The 20,856-nt window shown below is 48.2% G+C and overlaps 1 protein-coding gene across 2 annotated transcripts; it reads left to right on the top strand.

Moving 5' to 3' along the window:
• Window positions 1-388: 388 nt before the first annotated feature.
• LOC6593770 (developmental protein eyes absent) lies at window positions 389-20,569 on the top strand. 2 transcript variants are annotated; one of them, XM_026987734.1, is made up of 5 exons: window positions 389-865; window positions 15,427-15,473; window positions 17,981-19,810; window positions 19,894-20,138; window positions 20,218-20,569. In XM_026987734.1, the coding sequence occupies exons 1-5, from the start codon at window positions 767-769 to the stop codon at window positions 20,397-20,399; spliced, it is 2,403 nt and encodes an 800-aa protein (XP_026843535.1). In that variant the 5' UTR covers window positions 389-766; the 3' UTR covers window positions 20,400-20,569. The 2 variants fall into 2 exon arrangements, with proteins under 2 accessions (XP_026843535.1, XP_026843536.1); XM_026987735.1 differs by lacking the exon at window positions 389-865 and adding an exon at window positions 11,752-12,057.
• Window positions 20,570-20,856: the final 287 nt, after the last annotated feature.

Raw genomic sequence — 20,856 nt, 5'->3', positions numbered from 1 at the left:
CAACTCCGCGCATTGCCTGCCTTCCTCTCGCAAAATGTTCCGTTACGCTTGGAGAGCTGCGAGATGGAGTGAAAGTCCTGATGCGCCGCCCCCTGAGTGGAACGAAAACTCACTCAAAACGGTGTGCCTGTGCCTGCCCTAAGGTTAGAGCGAGAGCCAGACATGCCACTGCCGAAGGGCAGGCAGCGTGCGAAGCGAGACGGCAACAGGGCACCGCGATCTCGAGTTCGTCGGGGAGCAAGGGAGAGAGAGCGAACGACGGCGACGACGTCGACAGCTTTGTGGGTCCGAGGCGACGAGCACCGACCACCGACCACCGAGCACCGAGCATCGGGCATGCAGCTTTAAGTCATATTTCGGGCGAGAGCCACAGTGGACCACATCGACATTCGACATCGGTATGAAAAAAGCTTCCGACCCGTCGGCTCAGAGAAACCGCAAACAGAAACAGAAACAGAACCAGAGCCAGCCGTAGAGCTCCAGCGTAAGAGCAAAAAATACATTCATTCATTCACATCGTAAAAAATTAATTTGGCACAAATTAATTTGCGTAACGGAACTGCTCGATTAACACAATTTAATGTCCATTCATCGCTCATTCGACGAGTGTCGTGCGCCGTGCAATAAAACCGAATAATTATTCAACACTTCAATCAAACGATCATATTTATAATTGATCTGTGTCTGTGTGTGTGCATTATCTATCCAACAAAAAAGTCTGTGCCATGGCAAGGAAACTTTCAAACTGTGAATTCTAACATTTCCAATGTGCAGCTTTCGACAGTGTCCCAGCAGCAACTACAACACCTGGAATATGTTGTATAATGTACCCTGTCAGAACTTTTCAACACTGGATTACTACAAAGTGAGTCGAATTTTCAAGAATTTTGATACATTTAAATATCGCTGCATAGCTTCTCTCAAGTATTAGCTCGGGAACTGTATTTTCCATAGACCACACACACACATTGCATAACCCACACGTTACGATTACAGCCAAAGCAGAAGCCAAAGAAAGAGCTATAGGCTCTTAAAACCTGACTCCGAGTACTCCAGATCATATTTTCCGCATCAATTATTCATAATTACAAACCTCTAGTTCTGAAAGATGCTTCTGGCCGAAAGATTGCTTCAGATAAGCTTCCACTGTACAGTGAACTGTAAGAAATCAAAGATGCTACTGCGCATTTGGCCATTTCTGATCCTTTAAATGCCAGGAGCAGCAGACAATGCAGGACAGTAGTCAAAAGGGAATTTTCAGCTTAAGTGCGCACAAAAGGCACACAACACAGAAGTATCCTGTCGATCGAGTGGGAATCATCTGACCAGAAATAAAACCACAAAAAGGATCCTGAGCCCAAAAAGGCAGTAGGTCAAGAGCTGCAGAGATTGAAGATCTTTAGATCGGAATTTTTCACGTATCCATGAATCCTCCGTCGTCTTTCAGTGCTGGCTCCTTTGATTGACAGTTCCGTCTGTCTCTGTACGAGTCCTGGAGTTCTGTCTGTCTTTGTGCGAGTCCTGGAGTTCTGTCTATTGATTGCCAGGGTTGCCAGGGCAGCTCCAGCGCTCTCTCGCTCTCTCTCTCATCCCATTTTGGCATCCCATTTACGAGTGAGCTGCCCCCCGCCGCCCGCGTAACTTGAGCAAAGTTTTGGAGCAAAGCAATTTGCGAGGTTGTTGGCGTTGCCAGCGTTGTCTTCGCTGCCGGCGTTGCCAGGGACAAACAAAAGTTTTCCTTTTCCATTCCTGCCATCCAACAAAATGGCTTCCATCGATGCGATGTGGAAGGCACTAAGCCAAAGGAAAACAAACACACACAAAAAAGCGTCGCTTGCCGCCATTTTTGTTTATCTATTTGACAGAAAACAGAGACAACACAAAAATCTCATAAATGCAAATGCAAAAAAGGACGAAGCGAAAGGACAGCAGCAGTAGAGGCAGAGCAGAGACAGCGCCAGAGTGTTGGTCGAGGCCATTAGCAAATAAATTCAGCGAAAAATGTTATTCGGCATTGTTCCACACACACAGAGAGAGAAAGAGGCAGATAGAAAGAGAAAGGTATAGCATGCCAGAAAGAGAGGGCCAGACGTGAAATGCCGTGAGGATAATTTCATTGAAATTTGAGTAGACGGAAAGGAGCAGCAAAATGTACAAAAGGACATACCGTGCCGTGCAGATGCCTTGCGCTTTTCGGTGCTGCTGCTTCCATTATAACAACAAACAATGCAGGATGGATCAGGGGAAGGACCTCAAACAGGCACCAGGGAGCAGAAACATTTCAGCTGGGGGTCCCTGGTCCCGGTCCCTCGCAGCCCCCGTCTATAAGGGCGTGGGCCCGCAGGACTTTTGCCTCTGCGGGTTTTTCAGATGAAATAAGGATTTTAATTCGTTTTCCGCTGCTCATTTTGTGGGCGCTCTCCATTACAGCCACGCCCAAAACTTAAATTTAAATGTTATTTCGGGTATGGCGGAGGGAATACCTTTTTGGGGAAGTCCTGCGACCCGGGACTCCAGCTCATTATACGGGTATGTGGTCTGCAAATGTCCGGCGACATTTTACACAGCATAATCTGTGAATCTGTGAATCTGTTATATCCCCCGGACATCTTTCTCCGCCTGCTGTTAATCCGCTTTGTCCTCCGCTGAATGTCCTGTGTGCGCTGCCTCCGGCTTAAGTGGCAAATGTTTGCCTGGGGCGTGGCACAGGAAGTGCAGAATCTCCCTTTCTGTTTCTCTGGCTACCTGTTACGGCATAGCAGCTCTCTACGACTGAGATCGATCGAAGTGGTGTCCAATATGCTCCAGAAAATGAACTTGTTTGTTTGTTTATTCAAAAGTTTCGCCAAGCTGTTATCTCGGCAGCGAATCTGCGCAATATTTCGGTAGCCATGGTCAATGCTCTGCCGATTAGATCAATAAACAAATCTCGAAAACGGAGAAGCTCTCCACTGGAGAGCTCTGGCACGAGTTTTGTATTGGACTATGATGATTATGCTCGTTGTCAACGTGATTTCAGGGGCTTCCTTGCATCTGTTCTCTGTTTATTTGCACAGAGAAGAAGCACAGAAGAACCAAAAGAACTGCCGACCAGTTACCCACGGAATTTCACTGAATAATCAATTTTTAGATGGCGAAAAAGTTACCTAACTTTGGGCTTATTCTTGTTCTCTGGTTTAGAGGTGAAGAACAGTTCTGTCTCAGTGGAGCTCCCCTTTCGGATAACCTTTGCATGTCGAAGCTTATCGCCTACTTTACGCATGACATAATTCCTGATTCCTTGAGAAAACCACAAAATGTATGGCATAAATTTGCATGAATAATACTTGAATTACATTCAGGGACAAAATACGAGGCTTGGGAGAGCCGAGCAGCAGGTTTATCCCTTGGGCCCACTCCTAGAGAAAGAGAGTGATTTCCTTTTGTTCATAATCCGCTCAACTGGCGACGCTGCTTAGTCCTTTTTATCCTGTTTTATGTCGCCTGTCAGCAGCAGCAGCAGCCTTCCTACTGTGGAAGGAAGATGTACAGAAAATTAGAGCAACCTGATGTCTGATGGTTGTCCTTTCCTTTCCGCTGGATTCCGATCTCTAATGCTCACTAATGATTGCAAATATTTGTACCTCAAGAGAGGGATTTGCTTTGTCTCTGCCCCCGGATCCCGTGTCCCAGATCCCATATCCCAGATTCCAGGTCCCTGTCTCATGACTCATTGTTCGTCTTTTGGCTTGGTTTGGTCTAAATTTGAATGGTAGCAGTCCAGAAATAAACCAGAAATGACAAAAGGTCTGTACGCAATCAATTGTCACTTTCGACAGCATATTTTGAGCTGCCGTTCGTCTATAGATAGCCCAGCACTTTCCTATATATAGTACAGAACTCTTTGCGGGGCAGATTTCGATGAATAATTGCTCCGAATAGATCAGCAGATTAGTGATCGACAGTGACTGAGGAGTGATCTAATGCGTACATATTCAAATTTATTAGTAAAAATGTAATCTTAAAAGACGATCTTCAGTCCCCAAAATTCTTTGAGACTATATTTTTAGAGTAAGCTAGTATATTTTGTAGTTTAGGTAACAAGAAGTGAAGATATTCTTTATAAAATATTGCATGGATCCTCCATAAATCCTAGCATACTTTTGAGTAACAGTAGTAAAAAAAAAACCCCCCCAAAGAGCCAAGAAACTGCTTTGTATATAGCAATACGATCTGTGGAGCAAAGCACACCTCACAGCCGATACGGAGACGCATCTGTCACATCAAAAAGCATCACGGAATCTTACAACGCTCCGGTAATTGGTGGAGAGATGGCTCTGATTCTGCTGATGCTTACAGGAAAATTCTTCTTAAAATTGTGGAAAAAATAGATATAAATGGGAGCTAAACAAATGAGCAAAAGTGCGACGAAATGAACTTGTCATAATTATTTGACAGTTGGGGTAAAAGTGATGCTGCCGCTGCCGCTGGTGCCGCTCTCCTCCGTTCGGCGGCACTTTAAGCAACAACAAAATTGATGTAAAACATTTTGTAGGAGAATGGCTGGCTATATATACGATGCGGTGGAGGGAAAAGGGGTTCCCTGTGCTCCGAGGTATCCGATTCGGTTCACTTTGAATCTCCTTTACAGTGTCACTGCCAGAGGGTTGAGCGGGGTCAAGTGGTCGCAGCCTGTGAAAACAAGACTCCATCTTGCGGTTGCGCCTCATTTCCGGTTCAATCAAGTGGCAGACAGCTTGGAGCATGATAAGATTCCGGCTGGGGCCTCCTCTGCTCCTCCTCGTCCGCGGGATCACTTAGGTGTGGCTGTTGTCAGTCACAGGCGCAGACAGGCAGCTGCCCTTCCCACACACCCCAAGCACCCCATCCTTCAGCCCTACCCCTTCCCCATACCCCTACCAATTAAGCGGTTTTTTTCTGAGACAAATTTGTGCGACCTTTGACTCGACGGGGTGAATGGGAGACAGGAGCGACGAGCGGATGGGAGACAATTCTAGCGATAATGGGGATGGGGAAGGAGAAAGGGAAGCCATTGCTCGTTAGCAATCGTGACAATTTTTTTTTCTCTTTTTCTTGAATTTTTTCATAATTTTTACCACGAAATGCCTGGCCCGTTCAGGGGCCTGACCCGGTCCCGAGCAATTTTCCAGGCCCTCTAAGCAGCACAAAAAAAATATCAGATTTCCTCGTTGCACATTTTCCTTCCATTTCCCGGGGCTTGGGAAAAAGTGCAGTGGCAGTGGCAGCGGCAGCGGCAGAAGCAGACTTTGGACAATTGGCAGCCAAAATGCCAACAAACAAATCATTCACCTTTCGCCCATTGATTGGCGAGGCGGTAAAACGAAATTCGATATTCCGATATTCGGGATCGTCTAGAGGAGAGAGTGCTGAGAGCTCCGAGAGCCGTGCGGTGTGTGTGGAGTGGGGGGCTGAGGGGCTTAGCCTCCGATTTCGATAAAGATGTCGATTCCGGTTCAATCCCAGAGAGCACCTGTTCCTCGTGGCTGGTCGCTGATGGAAAGTTGTCCCATCAACAGTTGGTTCTTGCTCTTCAGCTTTTCTTTCGCATATCTAAAGTGGTTTTCCCTCTTGCAATTAGATTTTGAAGCTATTCGGAGCGGAAATAGTCAACTGTCTTTATGGATGGTTTTTTACACCATTTCGTTGCTATTTTTTGCACAGTTGTGGAACAGAAGCAGCACAAAAGTTAAATGTGGCCAAGGTCTGCTGGATGAAACCGATCTGCTGCAACTTTAGGGCTGCCACATACGTTGAAATTGATAGTCGTTCCGTGGGGGAGGGGAGGGGAGGGGAGGGAGGTGCAAGTATTCGGTTGCCAGTTGCCAGTTGCCGGTCGCCAGTCGAAGTGTTGCACACAGTTGGCACAGTTTGCGGTTCAGAAGGGAATCCCTCTCCCCCTCTGGCTTTCTGGCTTTAATGGAGTGATTTCTGGCTAACTTGGGCAATCATTTGGTTGGTTATTCAGCAGGTTTCATTGCTTTGATTTAAATTGGGAAATAAATGTAAAGAAATGTTCACACACTACCCTCCGTAACGTCTTCCCTGCGACAAAGAACTCTTCTTGTCAGATGATTATCCCCCGGAAGGGTGGAACACCCTTGAAAGGGTTAAGACACACCTGAAGGACAACTCAAGGGACTAACCATCGCCTCCTTGAAGGGTTGCAATCAACGTTTTTAATTAACAAACAAAGAAACCGAAATTTTCCCAACATTTTCTGTAATAATTTGCAAGAATTTTTCCAACCAAAAAACGTGGAAAATTAAAGGAACTTTCGGAATCGTTGAACCCGAACCGTGACATCTTGGGAATAAGGTCAACATTGTTGTTTAATTAGAAGACAATAGCTGTCAATAGGATGGCCCCTGGCCCCCCTAGATCCAGATCCAGATCCGTAGCCGTAGCCGTGAAGGCAGTTGCGAAAAGTCAAAGGTTGTGGGCTAATTGCAGGACGTGAGGGAAACGCGGGGTGTGTGCGGACTGCCAGCTGTGAAAAAATCTTATCCACACTCAATCTTAATGACTACTTAAACAACGACAAAGCCCAGAGTCCGCCGGGGACGGAACGGGGACGGCGACGGGGTCTCCTGCCCCATATTGCTGCAACCCCCTTTTCGAGGAGCGACACTCAAGTGCGGCACTTGAGGCAGCTGTTTGGCACTTGGGATGACTTTAATTTAAGCCCTGGGGTGCCATATACGCAAAAACCTCAACATTAATAAGTGTTAATAATTGTGTATGTGTTATTTTTTTCCAAACTGGATTGACACGCCCCCCTCGAGGACAGAAAACCACCCAAAAAGCGGGTCTTCTATAATTTCACATCACTTTCGGAAACGCGATTGTGAGGGGGGGTTTGGAGTGGAAGTGGGAGTGGGAGATGAGCGGGCAGTAAGGGTGCGATGATGGGAGGGGATGGAGATGGAGAACTCAGCGAGCTGAAACCGAGTTAGAAAGTCCGTCCAGAGGAGCGTAACATGGATAGGGTGCGAGTACGTGCACGAGTATAGGTGTAGGATTACCATCATCCATAACATTCGCAGCATCCGCAGCAGCAGCATCCCTGGGGGTCTCCGATGATTTGTTGTTGTTGCGGGGGCAAGTTTACAAATTCAATTTGTCAGCGATGCCTCATCGTGGCCGTTGGCGTTGCCGTGAGGATTCCGATTGGGATGAGAGCACACAATTTCATAGGCTTGGCAACGCTTAAAAAAAAGGGGAACCAACGCAATATTGTTAAGGGCCGCTAACAGAGGAGTCGACGCAGGATTACTCTGTAAAGAAGTTAAGTTTGAAGTTTGAAACCTTACCAAAAAAGGCTAAGATATATCTGGAAACATTAGTAAAAGTTGCTTCTTTGAATGACTATACTTTATACTCATCTGAAATGCCTGCAGGAACTGTGGCAATAACATACTCTACCCCACTAGCCTTCGCGGAGCCCCCCTCTTTCGACCATCAGAGTGGGTGTGCTCTCTAGTCCAACACACCCTGCCACCCCTGGGCCTCCAGGGTACTGGGCTTATCCATAGCATATGTTCGCGTTGCATAGTTGAGGGCGCATTTGATTAGGGCCCAGCGAGGCGTGAGTATTTAATTTTGTTGTTGGTTGTTTCGCGTTTTGACACGCGCTAGACGAGAGCGCATAATTAAATTAATTAGAGAGTCGTTCCCACAGGTAAACCGTGCTGTACACCCACACCCCTTGCACCCCTCCACTCCACACCCACACTCCACCGCACCGCACAGCAATCACCACTCCATCACGTACCGTACCTTACCGTACTGCTCTCCCCACACTCCAGGCCAAGAGTTTTGATGCTCATTCCCAGTGACAGGCGACACACTTCTCGCTGTGGGTGGGCCAGCAGGTTGTTGGGCGGCACGAGGGGATGGGGAGCGAGGGGATTGGTTGCCAAGAGAACGCCACATAGAGTCGTTATGCTCCCGAAGCGGCTATGTGGGCTCTGGGGTGTGGGGGTCTGGCTTTTAATGAAATTCCTGACCAATGTTTGTTTTACTTGGGTCACCATGGCGATTCTCTCTTGCCAAACCCCCTCCCGCCTCCCGCCTCCCGCCTGCCCCCTGGGCATGACCTCCATCTGTAACACTCCCGGATCGGCACGTGCCCGGAGCACAAACACAGGTTCCGCATAATTTTTTCTCCAGAATGAAAGCATAAACGAACCGTTTCGGGCTCTACCCTGGTGGCCATCATCATCATCATAATCAGCTTCAATCAGCCTCATGATCGGGACTGGGGTGGGAGGGGGCAAGTGAATCGTAGAATGCAATTCCTGACGCGGTTTATTTTCGTTCTTTATCGGGGACCCAGCGAGACCCAGCAAGACCCAGCGAGACCCAGCAAAACGCCCACAGTTCAAGTCTTTGTTTTCATTCTCCTCCTCTGGGGGCCTTTTTTCATTAAAGAAAAGTTTATGTTCATCTTTTTTATGGAACCAGCACAGTAGTTGGCGGCCCCAGTGTTATATCCACACTTTAACGATCGCCCGACCATAAAATAGTTGTCTCAAATCTGAAATCTATATATTTCTCAGCTGGAAGCGGTCGGACATACAACATTTGAATGATTTACGATCGTATTTATCTGCGGCCGATCGGCTGAACAGCTGATTGTCTGAGATTTCACTGGAGAAGTGAGTGTTTTGAGACCAATATTTACACAAGTGGAAAATATGTGTGTGTTTTCCAAAGGAAATACAATATGTACCGGCAAAGCTATGGGTTTTCGCCAGTTTCTGGGGAATTGATGGAGCTGTGTGGAAAGCGGATCAAGGGGAAGTGCATACAGTATTCTGTTGATTCTGTCTATAAAGCGTTTCGGTTACACAATCTTTTGTTCTTTTCATTGAAGAGAATTCCCTGACAAAACGAAGAAACCCCAAGCAAAGAATCAGCATAAACGGTCTATTCTATTCGGAGGAGGAGAAGGAGGCGGAGTAATAATGGAATAATTCTTTGCTTCGTGCCAACATGCAAATGAAGTATTTTACTGTGGCTCCCTGCATTTTGTTTTCTACTCTTTTCTTTTTTTTTGTAATTTTTGTGTGGTTCCATGGCTCAGCGATTCGCCTGGAGTGGAGTGCACTCGGAAAATTGCCAAATGAATGGATGGATGCCTCACAACATTGGCATGTGCTGACACATCAAAAATGTCTCTGTAATCAGCCAAAATTGACCCACTTCCTAGGCTTATGCCAATTCGAATGACGCATTCCCCGTTGACTTTTGAACTGGGGAACCTATCAGAACAGCAGAAAAAGAACAGAAGAGGCAGACTTGAGTTGCGCAGGGAGACCACAACAAAATGACAAGAAACAAGCCATTCAATGTTTTAGAGTCTGAAGTCCTTATCTAGATGTGCCACAGGAACAGCCAGAGCCAGAGCCAGGGCCCAGATCAAGTTGTAAGAATGCGAACATGGCAACAAATGTGCTCGACTCAGGTGTTAAAACTTTGGCATTAAAATGGCGCCCGCAACAGGCCTTGCGATCCCCGATCCCCGATCTCCGAGCCAATGCTCAGTGCCTCCTCCTCGTCTGGGCCGAGAGCTGTGTAAAATTAATACAACACTCGGGGAGGTCCAGGCCGATCAAAACCGAACGTAAATCTTAAACACTTTCGGGCCCAGCCCCCCCCTGGCCGATCTCTGAGCCACCATTGTGCGGCAGTCGCACGATCAGCACGTTCAACCAAAAGGGAGGGGGCAGGGGCAGGGGTCTCTATGGAGGAGAACAGGATGGACGATCGGCAACCGGTCCACGACAAATGTGCAAGTCTCAGCAACATGCCAGACCATACCAGACCGAGGCCCCAAGAAATATCTGCAAATGCAGCAAATTGTGCGCAGATTTGTTTACAGAAGATGCTCAAAGCGGGGGGATATTTAGGGGGAGATACGAGTTTATACTGAGGACAGGAGCAGGCCCAGTGGGTGGGGTATGCGCTGCTGATCATCGTAGATATAATTGACGACATGTTGTCTCACGATCGTGCTAAGGCGATTAAGGCAAATTTAATGCCCAACTCAGCTAACCATTTCCTCAAGAGGTCATCGGGGGTCCTGCGCCATTCAACACATTTGAAGCTGTTTTAAGGAAAAACAAAGGATACAAAACGATACCCTTCCATCCCGAAATCGATAATTAAGATTGCCCCTTGAAGCCCTTCGATTCGAATTACTTTCGCCCGACTTTTGTTTTCACTTTTCCTCCCGAGTGAGTGAGTGAGTAAGCTTCTGGTCAGAATTCCACTGCATATGAGTCGAATTTTGTTTTTCCAACTGCAATCTGCTTCTGTGTTTACGTGAAACCTCATCTGCAGGCGCCCGGACCGAGACTGGACTCCCCGACAATGTTTGTTTAGACGATTGAGCGGAGCAAAAATTAAGTGTTAAATCAATAAAAATCGTTTGCAAGTTGCTTCGAGCAACGGCGTCGGGCTTTTGTATATAAATAAACCTGCAATTGTGGATTGTGTGTGATAGGACACAGGAGTGTTTCTGGATCAGTAATGTTATATTGAGGGCTTTAGGCTTTGGTTTTAAACTGTACCCAGAACTGATTATGAGAAGGGTCGATATTCATGCAATCTGGTCTATGGAAACATGTTTACATACAGCCAGCCAATGATAGCCATGCTTTAAAGGGAAATAATATATCTTCAATTATAGTCTCAAATATCCCACAAAATTCCACACAAATTAAAGCTGAACCCATCTTCAGTTTAAAGCCCTGCCATCGTGTTTATTGCTCCCAATTATCAGCGAAAGTGATTCACGAATGGTTTAGGCTCTCTGTGATTTTGATTAGATGCCAATTTGTTTTGTGGCACTCGCGGGTCAGACATCAGACATACCCGACACAGTGCGAGGAGATATCGTGTATCGGCTGGCCATAGCCAGCACGCTTCGTCTCGCCTTACATGCCCATACATGACTGTATTTAATACTATTCGTATTCGGGGAGCTCCTTTTCTAATACGTTACGGATCCGTCCGCATTGAGCAGCACACAAAAAAACAGAAACCGCCCAAACCAATAACTTTTTGGAGCGTCTTGAATTACCCGAGATTTTTGTTGTTGCGGGTTTTATGATTGCCATAAAATGGCTGTCGGTTCCCATTGAAAATGGGAGTATGCGGAATACTCATCTGATTAGTTTATTAATTTGTATAATGTGCCGGAATGGATGGATGGCCCACCAGAGCATCGGATCGCCAGAGGGACCGGAGAGGCCCTCGCATTGGTAATTAATTTATGCGCATAGGAACACGGCTTTCGAATGGCGCTGGAGAGCCAGCGGCAAATCCCCATTGACAATGGGCATTGTTCGCCCGCATCTCGCAGGGAGAGAAAATCACAAACTCCAAAAAAAAAACTCCAAACAAAACTTTACGCACGGAAAAGTGGTTGCTGGCTGTGGAGGACCGGCCGACCACCCCTGTGCCGACGGGGCGGAGTCTGCCCAGCAGCGTGTGTGTGCGGAAAAGAGTCGGCCATATGCGCGCCGACTGCTCGCACGAACTCGTTCCGACTGCCCGCCGCCATCCAATGCTGCGATTTTCACTCAAACATCGGCACTGAGCGGCCGAGTGCTGTGAGTGCTGAGCGGTTGAGTGCTGAGTGCTGAGTGCTGAGTGTTTCCCCGGGGCTGCTGGTGGTGCTTCATCCACACTCACATTCATTCGATTCGAGCCATTCAAAGCGTACGCTACGGGAACCGGTCGAGTCGGTGGTCGTCGAGTCTCTAGAACCCGAAAATCTAATAGATATTTCCCGTGTATACCTCCACTAATTCTCCTCTTGTGATGTGTGCCTTGTGCCTCGTGTTAATCCACTGAAAAGGCCTTTGATATCAAAACATCTTTATCGCCGGATCATCGGAATCGGGATCGGAATCCCCTCATTATTCGTGTGTGTGTTCCTAGTGAAAGTTCTTCAGAATGGTCACCCTCATGCCCTACAACTATGCAGCCCCGCGCTGCGGATTAATTGACAAAATGATCGAGCCAAAGGTAATCAAATAATCATATTGCTGAGATTTCCAATATCTCTAAGCATCTACCACTACTATCTGTATGAACAAGAGAAGCTCTACAAGTGATGTGGAAACCACTTTCAGTCTGTGGCTGTGCCGTCGGTTAATGTTAATGTTATTGCTATTGCCATTGCTATGGTTATTGTTATTATTGCTATTGGCAGCTTCCTTGGTGGTGCGATTGTGGGGCTTCCCCTAGCCATGGAGTAACCAACTTTAGTTTGCAAAGGAGATTTGGATACTGGTTATGGTTATTGATCCAAGAGTTTGAGGTTGTTTATTGGGGGGCTAGTGATCTATTAGTTGGTTTGATGTCATGGAAAACTAGACACATAAATCAAACTTAGCTTAAATGCTAGAACATGTTTGGACATCGTTTAGTTTTATGACTTTTTCAGAGTTAACTCCCATTATAATACTTCTTAAAGATTCAACAGACTTCGATAACCCTTCAGTTCCACCCTTTTATAGAATATTTATTATTCTTTGAGAATAATCCCGATTATAAGAAGACAAGCATTTAATAGACTCCCTGGAAGATGTGCAGGAATACCTAAATGGGGATTAAGATTATATACATTGTGCACCTGACCACCATACAATCCAATAATCGGCTTAATTTGGGATGTGACAACTGTAAAAAGTCAAATCATGTTGGGGATCTTGAATACAACTCCCTCTAAAGCAGGCAATCTTCCTTATGGCACTACCACAATTTTGAAGATCTGTCAATTATCCCTTTTCGACATTTCCTATAGGCAAAACTCTTTCCCAAATCAGCATCTCAATAAGATTTAATGGAACCACATACCAGACATACGACGAGTATCAACCAGCTTTTATGGAGGCCTGTGCCTAGGTCTAAGACAAAGTAAAATCTTTGGGGAAACATCACGAACGTCGAACGTCGAACGTAGACGACTTCCATGGGTTTATTGGAGGAGCGGAGGCAGGGGGTTCCACAGAAAGTACAGCTGGATGTTGAATGTTTAAGGAGAAATATTAATAGAGCATAAATTACAGCACTCGCACAGGTCCCTGCCACTCGCACTCCACTCCACTCTCTCTCTCTCACGCTCTCTGGGTTCCGGGTCTGGCTGGGACTGGGTTTATGAGAATTTAAAGAGCCTGGCCCACAAAAGCCGGACGCTGGGCTTCGGCTCGGGCAGCGACATTAATCACATTTTAATTAAGTTTAAGCCGTAATCGTAAAAATTAACACGCCATAATTCAACTGCGACAATACGCGCTGCATGTAATTTATGACAAAGAGAAGAGCTCTGTCGAAGAGCTGCGCTTAGGAGGGGACTTTGGAGAGTCAAAATATTGATTATGGCCCCAGCGATTGACACTTGGCGATTGTTGATTATACGATGATTCGACGATTCGACGATTGTGGCCCCGAACGTAATTAACGTGCCAAAGTGTTAAAGTTAAAGGATGGTCGGTCAGTGAGGTTAGGGGAAAGGGGATAGGGCCCGAAGAAGAAGAAACAAATTTTGATGCTTATCGAGCAGGCGGCCCTGAGGATGGGGGCATCCCCCGAGTCGGAGTCCGAGTCGGAGTCGAGTCGAAATCAGGGTCGGGGGCAAGGGCAGGGGCAGGCTTAGGGCCAGGTTAATAAAAAATTTGTCGCCGTCTTCTTGTCGTCTTTTGTTTGCCTGTGGCTGTGGCTGTTCCTCTCTGTATCCGTCTCTCTGTCTCGCTGTCCGTCCGTCTGTGTGTGTTTTAATCTTCTTCTAAAGCAGCAGAAGAGACAAAGAGATTACGATCACAGGAATTTCGTTAAAGATGCTCGAAAACAGGTCTACAGCGAGCTCGCCCTCTCCCTCTCTCTATCTCTCTCTCTCTCTGTCTCTCCCGCTCGCTCTGCAGATCTCTCCAGCTTTGACCAGCCCCCTGGCTCTCGCGCACTCCCAGCGCTGCTCTCTGCTCTTGTCCGTTGTCTGTGTTAATGTTTACGTTGTCAGCTTGTGCCATAAATTAGTTTAGTAAAAGGTTGCATTTGGATCTTTTCTTCATCTCCTGCAAGCACCCCACCCCACAACACTTCTCCCCTGCTCACCCCTTTCCACTCGTTTCTGCCTTTTTTGCATACGAAGAAGGAGATTGAGATTCGAATTCGGATTCGCATTCGGATGCTCGTGCAACACGCAATGCTCGATGCTCTCGAGGCCGATGCTCACGGGTCGGCCTCCAGGCGATGCGCGCTGAAACGCTACCGTTGGAGCGGTCGTCGCGCATGCGCGTGTTGCCCGACGACAAATTTGCACGCCCCCACCCCCCCATCCGCCACCGACGGATCGCCAGATGATGGACAGTGCGTGCGTGTGGCCATCGGGAGATCTGTTCGCCCCGGAGAAGCTGTCAGCCGAAAGGAGCTCAACTTTTTTTTTGGAATGTCGCTGCTAAACTCAGACGGAAGGGGGACGGAAGGGCAGGACACATTCCAGCACCTGGATTGGGTCGGGGCTCCGGGGAAGGGGTGGGGTGGTGTGGGGTGGGGTCTGTCTGTCGATTTATCTGGCTTCCGTTCGATTTGCATAAATTTGTTTGCCTTCGGGCTTCCTTTCGCTGTATTTGGCATTTGTCAAACTTACTTAGCCGCTTAGTGCTTGAGTTTTTTAAGGGATGGAGTGTCCCTTATTTTAGGGTTGGAGAGTCCAGCAGTTTTCCTCGTATAACCTCCCAGTTCTTTGTACTTTCCTATCTACTTTCGATACAAACTCCTTGAATAAACTCGAGCTTCTTCTCCTTGAAGACTCCTCTTCATTCCATCATTATCCTCTCTGCCTTCCCCAAACACTTCCCTCCATTCCGCACTTCTTATCACCTAAAGCTATGTGCTTCTGTGACATTTCCTTATCGAAAGCTCTGCCCATGCTATCTGTCGCACCACCTGCTGCTCCACCACTCTTTCCCGCCATTCCCCCTCTTGAGCTGCCCCTTAAATGGCGCCGTACATCCGACAAGTTCTGAGTAGGAAATTCTGAGCCCGATAAAACTTTTTCCCACGCACGTTGGCCCCGGGGCTGCCAATTCGAAATTCGCTGTCGCGGCAGCAAGTGGCGATGGCAAAATTATGTAAAATTCGCTGTTTTTTTCGGGCAAGACAGTCCATAATATAACCCAAATAAAGTTTCACTTGCTGGAAGTGCAGGAGTCAGCATTTGCTGGCCACAGGAGAGACAGCAGACAGCAGACCAGACCGATCAGTGTCTGAGGTGGAGAGTTGTTTATAAACAATTATTCCGCTTTATATAATACTCGTACGAGATACAATAATTCTTTTATTCTGTGTATTTTCTTAACTAAATTTTGTGTACTTTTCCCGTCTGATTTGCAGGTTAAACGTCCCAAGACAGAGCACACGGATACACATGAACGCAATCGGTAGGTACTCCTCCCACAACTGTTTCCCACTCGAGGACCTCCAAAAGGTTCGCAGCTGTAAGCGTAGACAATTTGTAACAGAACAGAACGGAGCGGAGCGGAAAGGAAAGGAAAGGAAACCCCTCACACTTGGTCAGGGACGGAGACGGGGACAAAACCGTCTTCAATTGGTTTCAATTGAAACGAGGCGAGAGGCAGGGGCATACGCTCACAAGTATTTTGCATGTGGCCCTCACAACCTGACACATGCCTCGTTTCGAACGATTCAAAGAATTCGGTGCACGCTTCAGATGTGACACTGAAGAGAGCCGACCCCAGAGACAAAGAAGATGAGCGGAAAAGTGTCAGAGCACTTAACACTTGCCAAGAGGGGCAGGGCCTGGCCAGAGCAGGCCCAACGGCTTAAAGGGGCTTCGGGGCGGCAACAGTTGCGGCTTAATCTTAAAGACCTCGCCCCCCTCCACTCCCACTCCCACTCCCACTCTCTGGCTCTTCAACGATGTTCATTATAATTTGTGTAAATCTCCCATTGGCCACCACACCACTCTTTCTCAACGCACAAGATTCGGAGGGCGAAAATCCACTCAAAATGTGGGAGCACTCAAACCCCCGGCACAAACTCAGCGCACGCGTCGTTTTTCACAGGGAAAATATGCTTTTCCCCAGCTGCTCCCCTTTGGTGTCACATCTTCTGCTCGCAAGATAAATGTCTCCCCTCCCCTCCCCTGCCCTGCCCTCCCCACCAAAGAAAATCATCTCGAGGTGTCAGATTCCTCTGGAAATTGGGCACTTAATTTACCTTCCTATTAAAATTATGAAAAATTGTTACGGCGGAAGAAACAAAAAGGGAGAACATAAGGGGTAAAGAATAGAAGAATCGGAGATGATGTACATCCATGAGAAAGGGGTTCCAAATCATCTCATTATTATTGATTGAAGGAAATTGGGGATAATTAAATATATTAAAGATATTTGTAGGGTAGTAGATATATTTGCATACAAAATTAAGAACCTATTCAGCAGAGCTCTTTAAAGAATCCTTTAATCCATTTGGCATGGAATATATCATCAAGCTCTTAAATGTTTAACAATTTCATGAAACGCATTCTACACACAAGTGATGGGAATTTATACGAGTAACTATATTCACAAAGAACTGCGATAGAGTGAATCTCTTCCAATGACAAGAAGAGGTCACAGACACACACATACCCACAGTCTCCCCCTCGCCCTCCCTCTCTTGGGTCCGCCCATCTGATTGTTGTATAACGGTGTTTTGTGTGGTATGCGGGTGGGGCCGGGAGTGGGAGTGGCGGTGGCAACTCCATTTAATTGCTAACGAAAAGGATTGTATTACCAGAAATACTCCCCCATTTGTCTATCGCATCGCATCGCTCCCCTACACCCCCGTACTCCTCCTCCACTCGTTGTTCTATAATTTGTGTGTCTGAGCATTTTTCATTGTTTTGATTGTCTCGTTGTGTTTGTATTTTTTCGGTGATTTATTCTTCAGTTTTCGGTTTTTATTTGATTTTTATTGGGGGCCCTTTAGGATTTTACAATTAGTGCACTTCTCGTTTGTCCGGCAATCGTTTCTACTTAAACAATAATAATACAAATAATAATAGCGAGGAGGGGGGAAAACACAGAAGAAACAACAAGAAACACGAATCGTAAAATAAAAAATAAAAAAATAAAAAAATATTTGTCGCCGCTCTTTTGGGCATTCGACATTTGCTGCACACATGTCCCCGTGGCAAGGGGCGGGGGCGTAGGGGCATGCAGATGAACGGGACTTGTCCGGGGATTGTCCGCACATGCCAGGGGCAGGGGCAAGAACGAGCCTCTCAAGTGCCCCGAAAAGGCATCCCGAAAACGATTTCCTCTCTGCACAAATCCAAGTAAACAACGCAGAACAGAACGCAAAAAGGCCAGCGAGAGATCGTAGAAAAATATTTATAACACTTGACAAGATTTTAAAGAGCTCTTTAGTCTGGAACTGACTCTGGGTCTGGCTGTGGGTCTGCCACTGAGACTGGAACTGGGACACACTTGACTTCGGTTATGGGGCAGGCAATACCCATAGGGAACAACGAACAACGTGCCGTTAATTTTATGGTTGTTTAAAGATTATTGGAAATCATTTTATGAGTTTCCTTAACGAGCCAAAGGTTCGTTCGGGGGCTCTCACTCTCACTCTCCCTCGTCCTCCCTCTCTTTCTTGGATGTGCATTTGATGGATATCCAGAATTCATCCGAGTATACGTACATGTGTTGGGGTTCCATGTTTTGAGAGGTCTTGTGAGTCATTACAGATTCTTTAGCAGCTCTACTTGAAGTGGGTTTGAAGGATCTATGGCCGCAACTCTGCTCTAAGATTATCTTTCCCTGTTTTGCTGTTCAGATATCTCGAGATAAATGCTGCCACTTATTTGGCACTCCCCATAGATACCATAGATACCCATCTATCAGTGGCTCTCCTTACTCATCATCTATCTTTTTTACAGACTCTGCAATCTCTCGCAACAGCAACAACAACAACAGCAGAACCAGCCCCTCACCCAACAGCAACAGCAACAACAACAACAACAGCAGCAACAGCAACAGCAACAGCAGCAACAGCAACAACAACAGAGCCAACAGCAGCAGCAGCAGCAGACACATCCCGGCACCGTGTTGGCCAGCAATGGACCCAGTAGCGCCGGGGCCACCATGAGCGTCGGTGTGGGCGTGGGTGTCGGCGTTGGGGTGGGTGTGGGCGGGGTTGGCCAGTGCAGTCCGCTCGGACTGCCGCCCCAGAGCCAGCCACTGCAGCCGACAATCAGCTCCTTGGCCTCGCTGAGCGGCCACTATGCGGCCAGTAATCCGCACGTGAACGGGAACCCCAATCCGAATCCGAGCAGCTGCAGCCTGGCGGCCGCCTCCAGCTTCGCCCAGTCGGCCAGCAGCAGCTTCTCCACATATCAGCAGGCCAGCGGCGGGGCTGGAGTCGAGGATGGAGTCACCGGAGGATCTGTGATGTCGCACTGGACGCACGACGGCAGTGGATCGGGAGCCGCTGTCAAGTCGGAGTCCCGCAGTCCCGGCCAAGTGCATGCGGCGCTGGACAACGGCGTGGTGACGTCAGTCAGCAGCGGACCGAATCTCTACGGATGCACTGCCTCCAATCCGCTGGACAGCAGCACGGCGGCGGCTGTCAACTCGTCGGCAGTGGCCGCCGCGGCTGCGGCCGTGTACGACGGAAAGCACGACTACTACTACTACAACAGCATGCAGCAGTATACGCCGCCGCCTTTCTATTCTGGATATGGAGCCCCCTATGCGGCTGCCACGGCTGCCCGCCAGGCCAAGATGGAGCCGGGAGCAGCTGCTGCGGCGGCTGCCTATCTCACTCCCACCTACGCCAGCGGGGGCAACAACAACTCGCAGCTGTACAGCAACCCGTACGCGGGCTACAACAACTTCGCGCAGCAGGACTACGGCGGATACTACAACGAGCAGTACGGGAACTACTACAATCCGGCCAACTACTCGCCGTACGCCGTCAGCTCCCCGAGCTCGAGTGCCAGCCACGGGCACGGCTTCCATGTGGCCGCCTCATCCAACCTCTCTGAAAGTCCCACGGACACGCACTCGACGACTCCCGTGCACCACGCCACCCACTCGCCGCACTCCCCGCTGCCGATCTCACCCAACGCCGCCTCGGGCCTGGCCAGCGGCGGTACGGCCACCTCTGCTGCGGCTGTTGCAGCTGCCGCGGCCGCTCTCAATTCCAGCGGGGGAAGCAGCGTTGGCACGGCGGGCTCCTCCAATGCATCGGCCACCAAGACCACGCCCACCGGCAAGACGGGACGCGCCCGCGGCAGACGCCACCAGCAGCCGAGCCCCACAAGAAGCACAGCCTCGGATACGGGAAACAGTGAGGCGGTGAAGCCGCCAGAGCGGGTGTTCGTCTGGGACCTGGACGAGACCCTGATCATCTTCCACACACTGCTCTCGGGCAGCTACGCGAATCGCTATACCAAAGACCACAGCACCCTGATGACCATCGCCTTCCGCATGGAGGAAATGGTCTTCAACATGGCCGATACGCACTTCTTCTTCAACGAGATCGAGGAGTGCGATCAGGTGCAGATCGACGACGTCAGCTCCGACGACAACGGCCAGGACCTGAGCGCCTACAACTTTGCCACCGACGGCTTCCACACGGGCACTCCGCCCGGCGCACCTCCCAATCTCTGCCTACCCACGGGAGTGCGCGGCGGCGTGGACTGGATGCGCAAGCTGGCGTTTCGCTATCGCAAGATCAAGGATATCTACAATAGCTACAGGGGAAAGTAAGTAATCGATTTGAGTCCAATAGTATCCACATTTCACAGGGAATTTTCACTTACGCAAAATCTTTTCCCTTCTATTGCAGTGTCGGAACGCTGTTGGGACCCGGTAAGCGTGAGGCCTGGCTGCAGATACGCTCAGAGATCGAGGTGGCCACCGACAACTGGGCCACGTTGGCGCTCAAGTGCCTCAGCATGATTTCCCAACGCGAGAACTGCGTCAACGTGCTGGTAACCTCCACACAGCTGGCCCCGGCGCTGGCCAAGGTGCTGCTCTTCGGTCTGGGCAGCATCTTCAACATCGAGAACATCTACAGTGCGCACAAAATCGGTGAGTGAACAGCGAGAGAGGGATTCATTCCAAGTGGAATCGAGTACTAGCCAGTCTTCTTTTTTTTTTTTTGCTGTAGGCCAGGAAACCTGCTACGAGCGTATCGTGACACGCTTCGGGCGCAAAAGCACCTACGTGGTGATTGGCGATGGCGCCGAAGAGGAGTCCGCCGCCAAGGCCATGAACTTCCCCTTCTGGCGCATCTCCGCCCACAGCGACATACGCGCCCTATACACTGCCCTCGACATGGGCTTCTTATGAAAGGCCAAACTATGAATCGGAGCGGAAATGGAAATGGAAACAGAATCGATATTGTCTGTCATTTGTATCTATGCACCGGCAGCCGCAGGGTCGAAGCAGTTTTGAGTACAAACAGAAAAATGTTTAACTAATTTATTGAATGTGTGTGCATGTGTGTGAGATAAGAAAACCAGCGCAAAATAATTTAATTATTTTGTTTAAACAATTTATATTTTAACGCCAAGACTTTATTGTATTATATAGTTTTAAAAAACAACTAATCAACGATCGCAGCAGTTCTGTTCTCGTCGGCAAGCAGCCGCACTAAATTGTTTCAATTGTATAATTAATGAATTAACGATATACGTATCTAGCACCTTAGAGTAGCAATCAATACCAGACCGAAGCGGATCGGATCGGATCGGATAGAGGAAGTAAGTAGCAGTAGCCTCGCAGATCGATCGGAGCAAACACAACA

Source organism: Drosophila persimilis, unplaced genomic scaffold (assembly GCF_003286085.1).
Source record: "Drosophila persimilis strain 14011-0111.01,24,50 unplaced genomic scaffold, DperRS2 tig00000124-arrow-pilon, whole genome shotgun sequence".
Lineage (NCBI taxonomy): Eukaryota > Metazoa > Arthropoda > Insecta > Diptera > Drosophilidae > Drosophila > Drosophila persimilis.
This window is presented reverse-complemented; position numbering and strand designations above follow the sequence as displayed.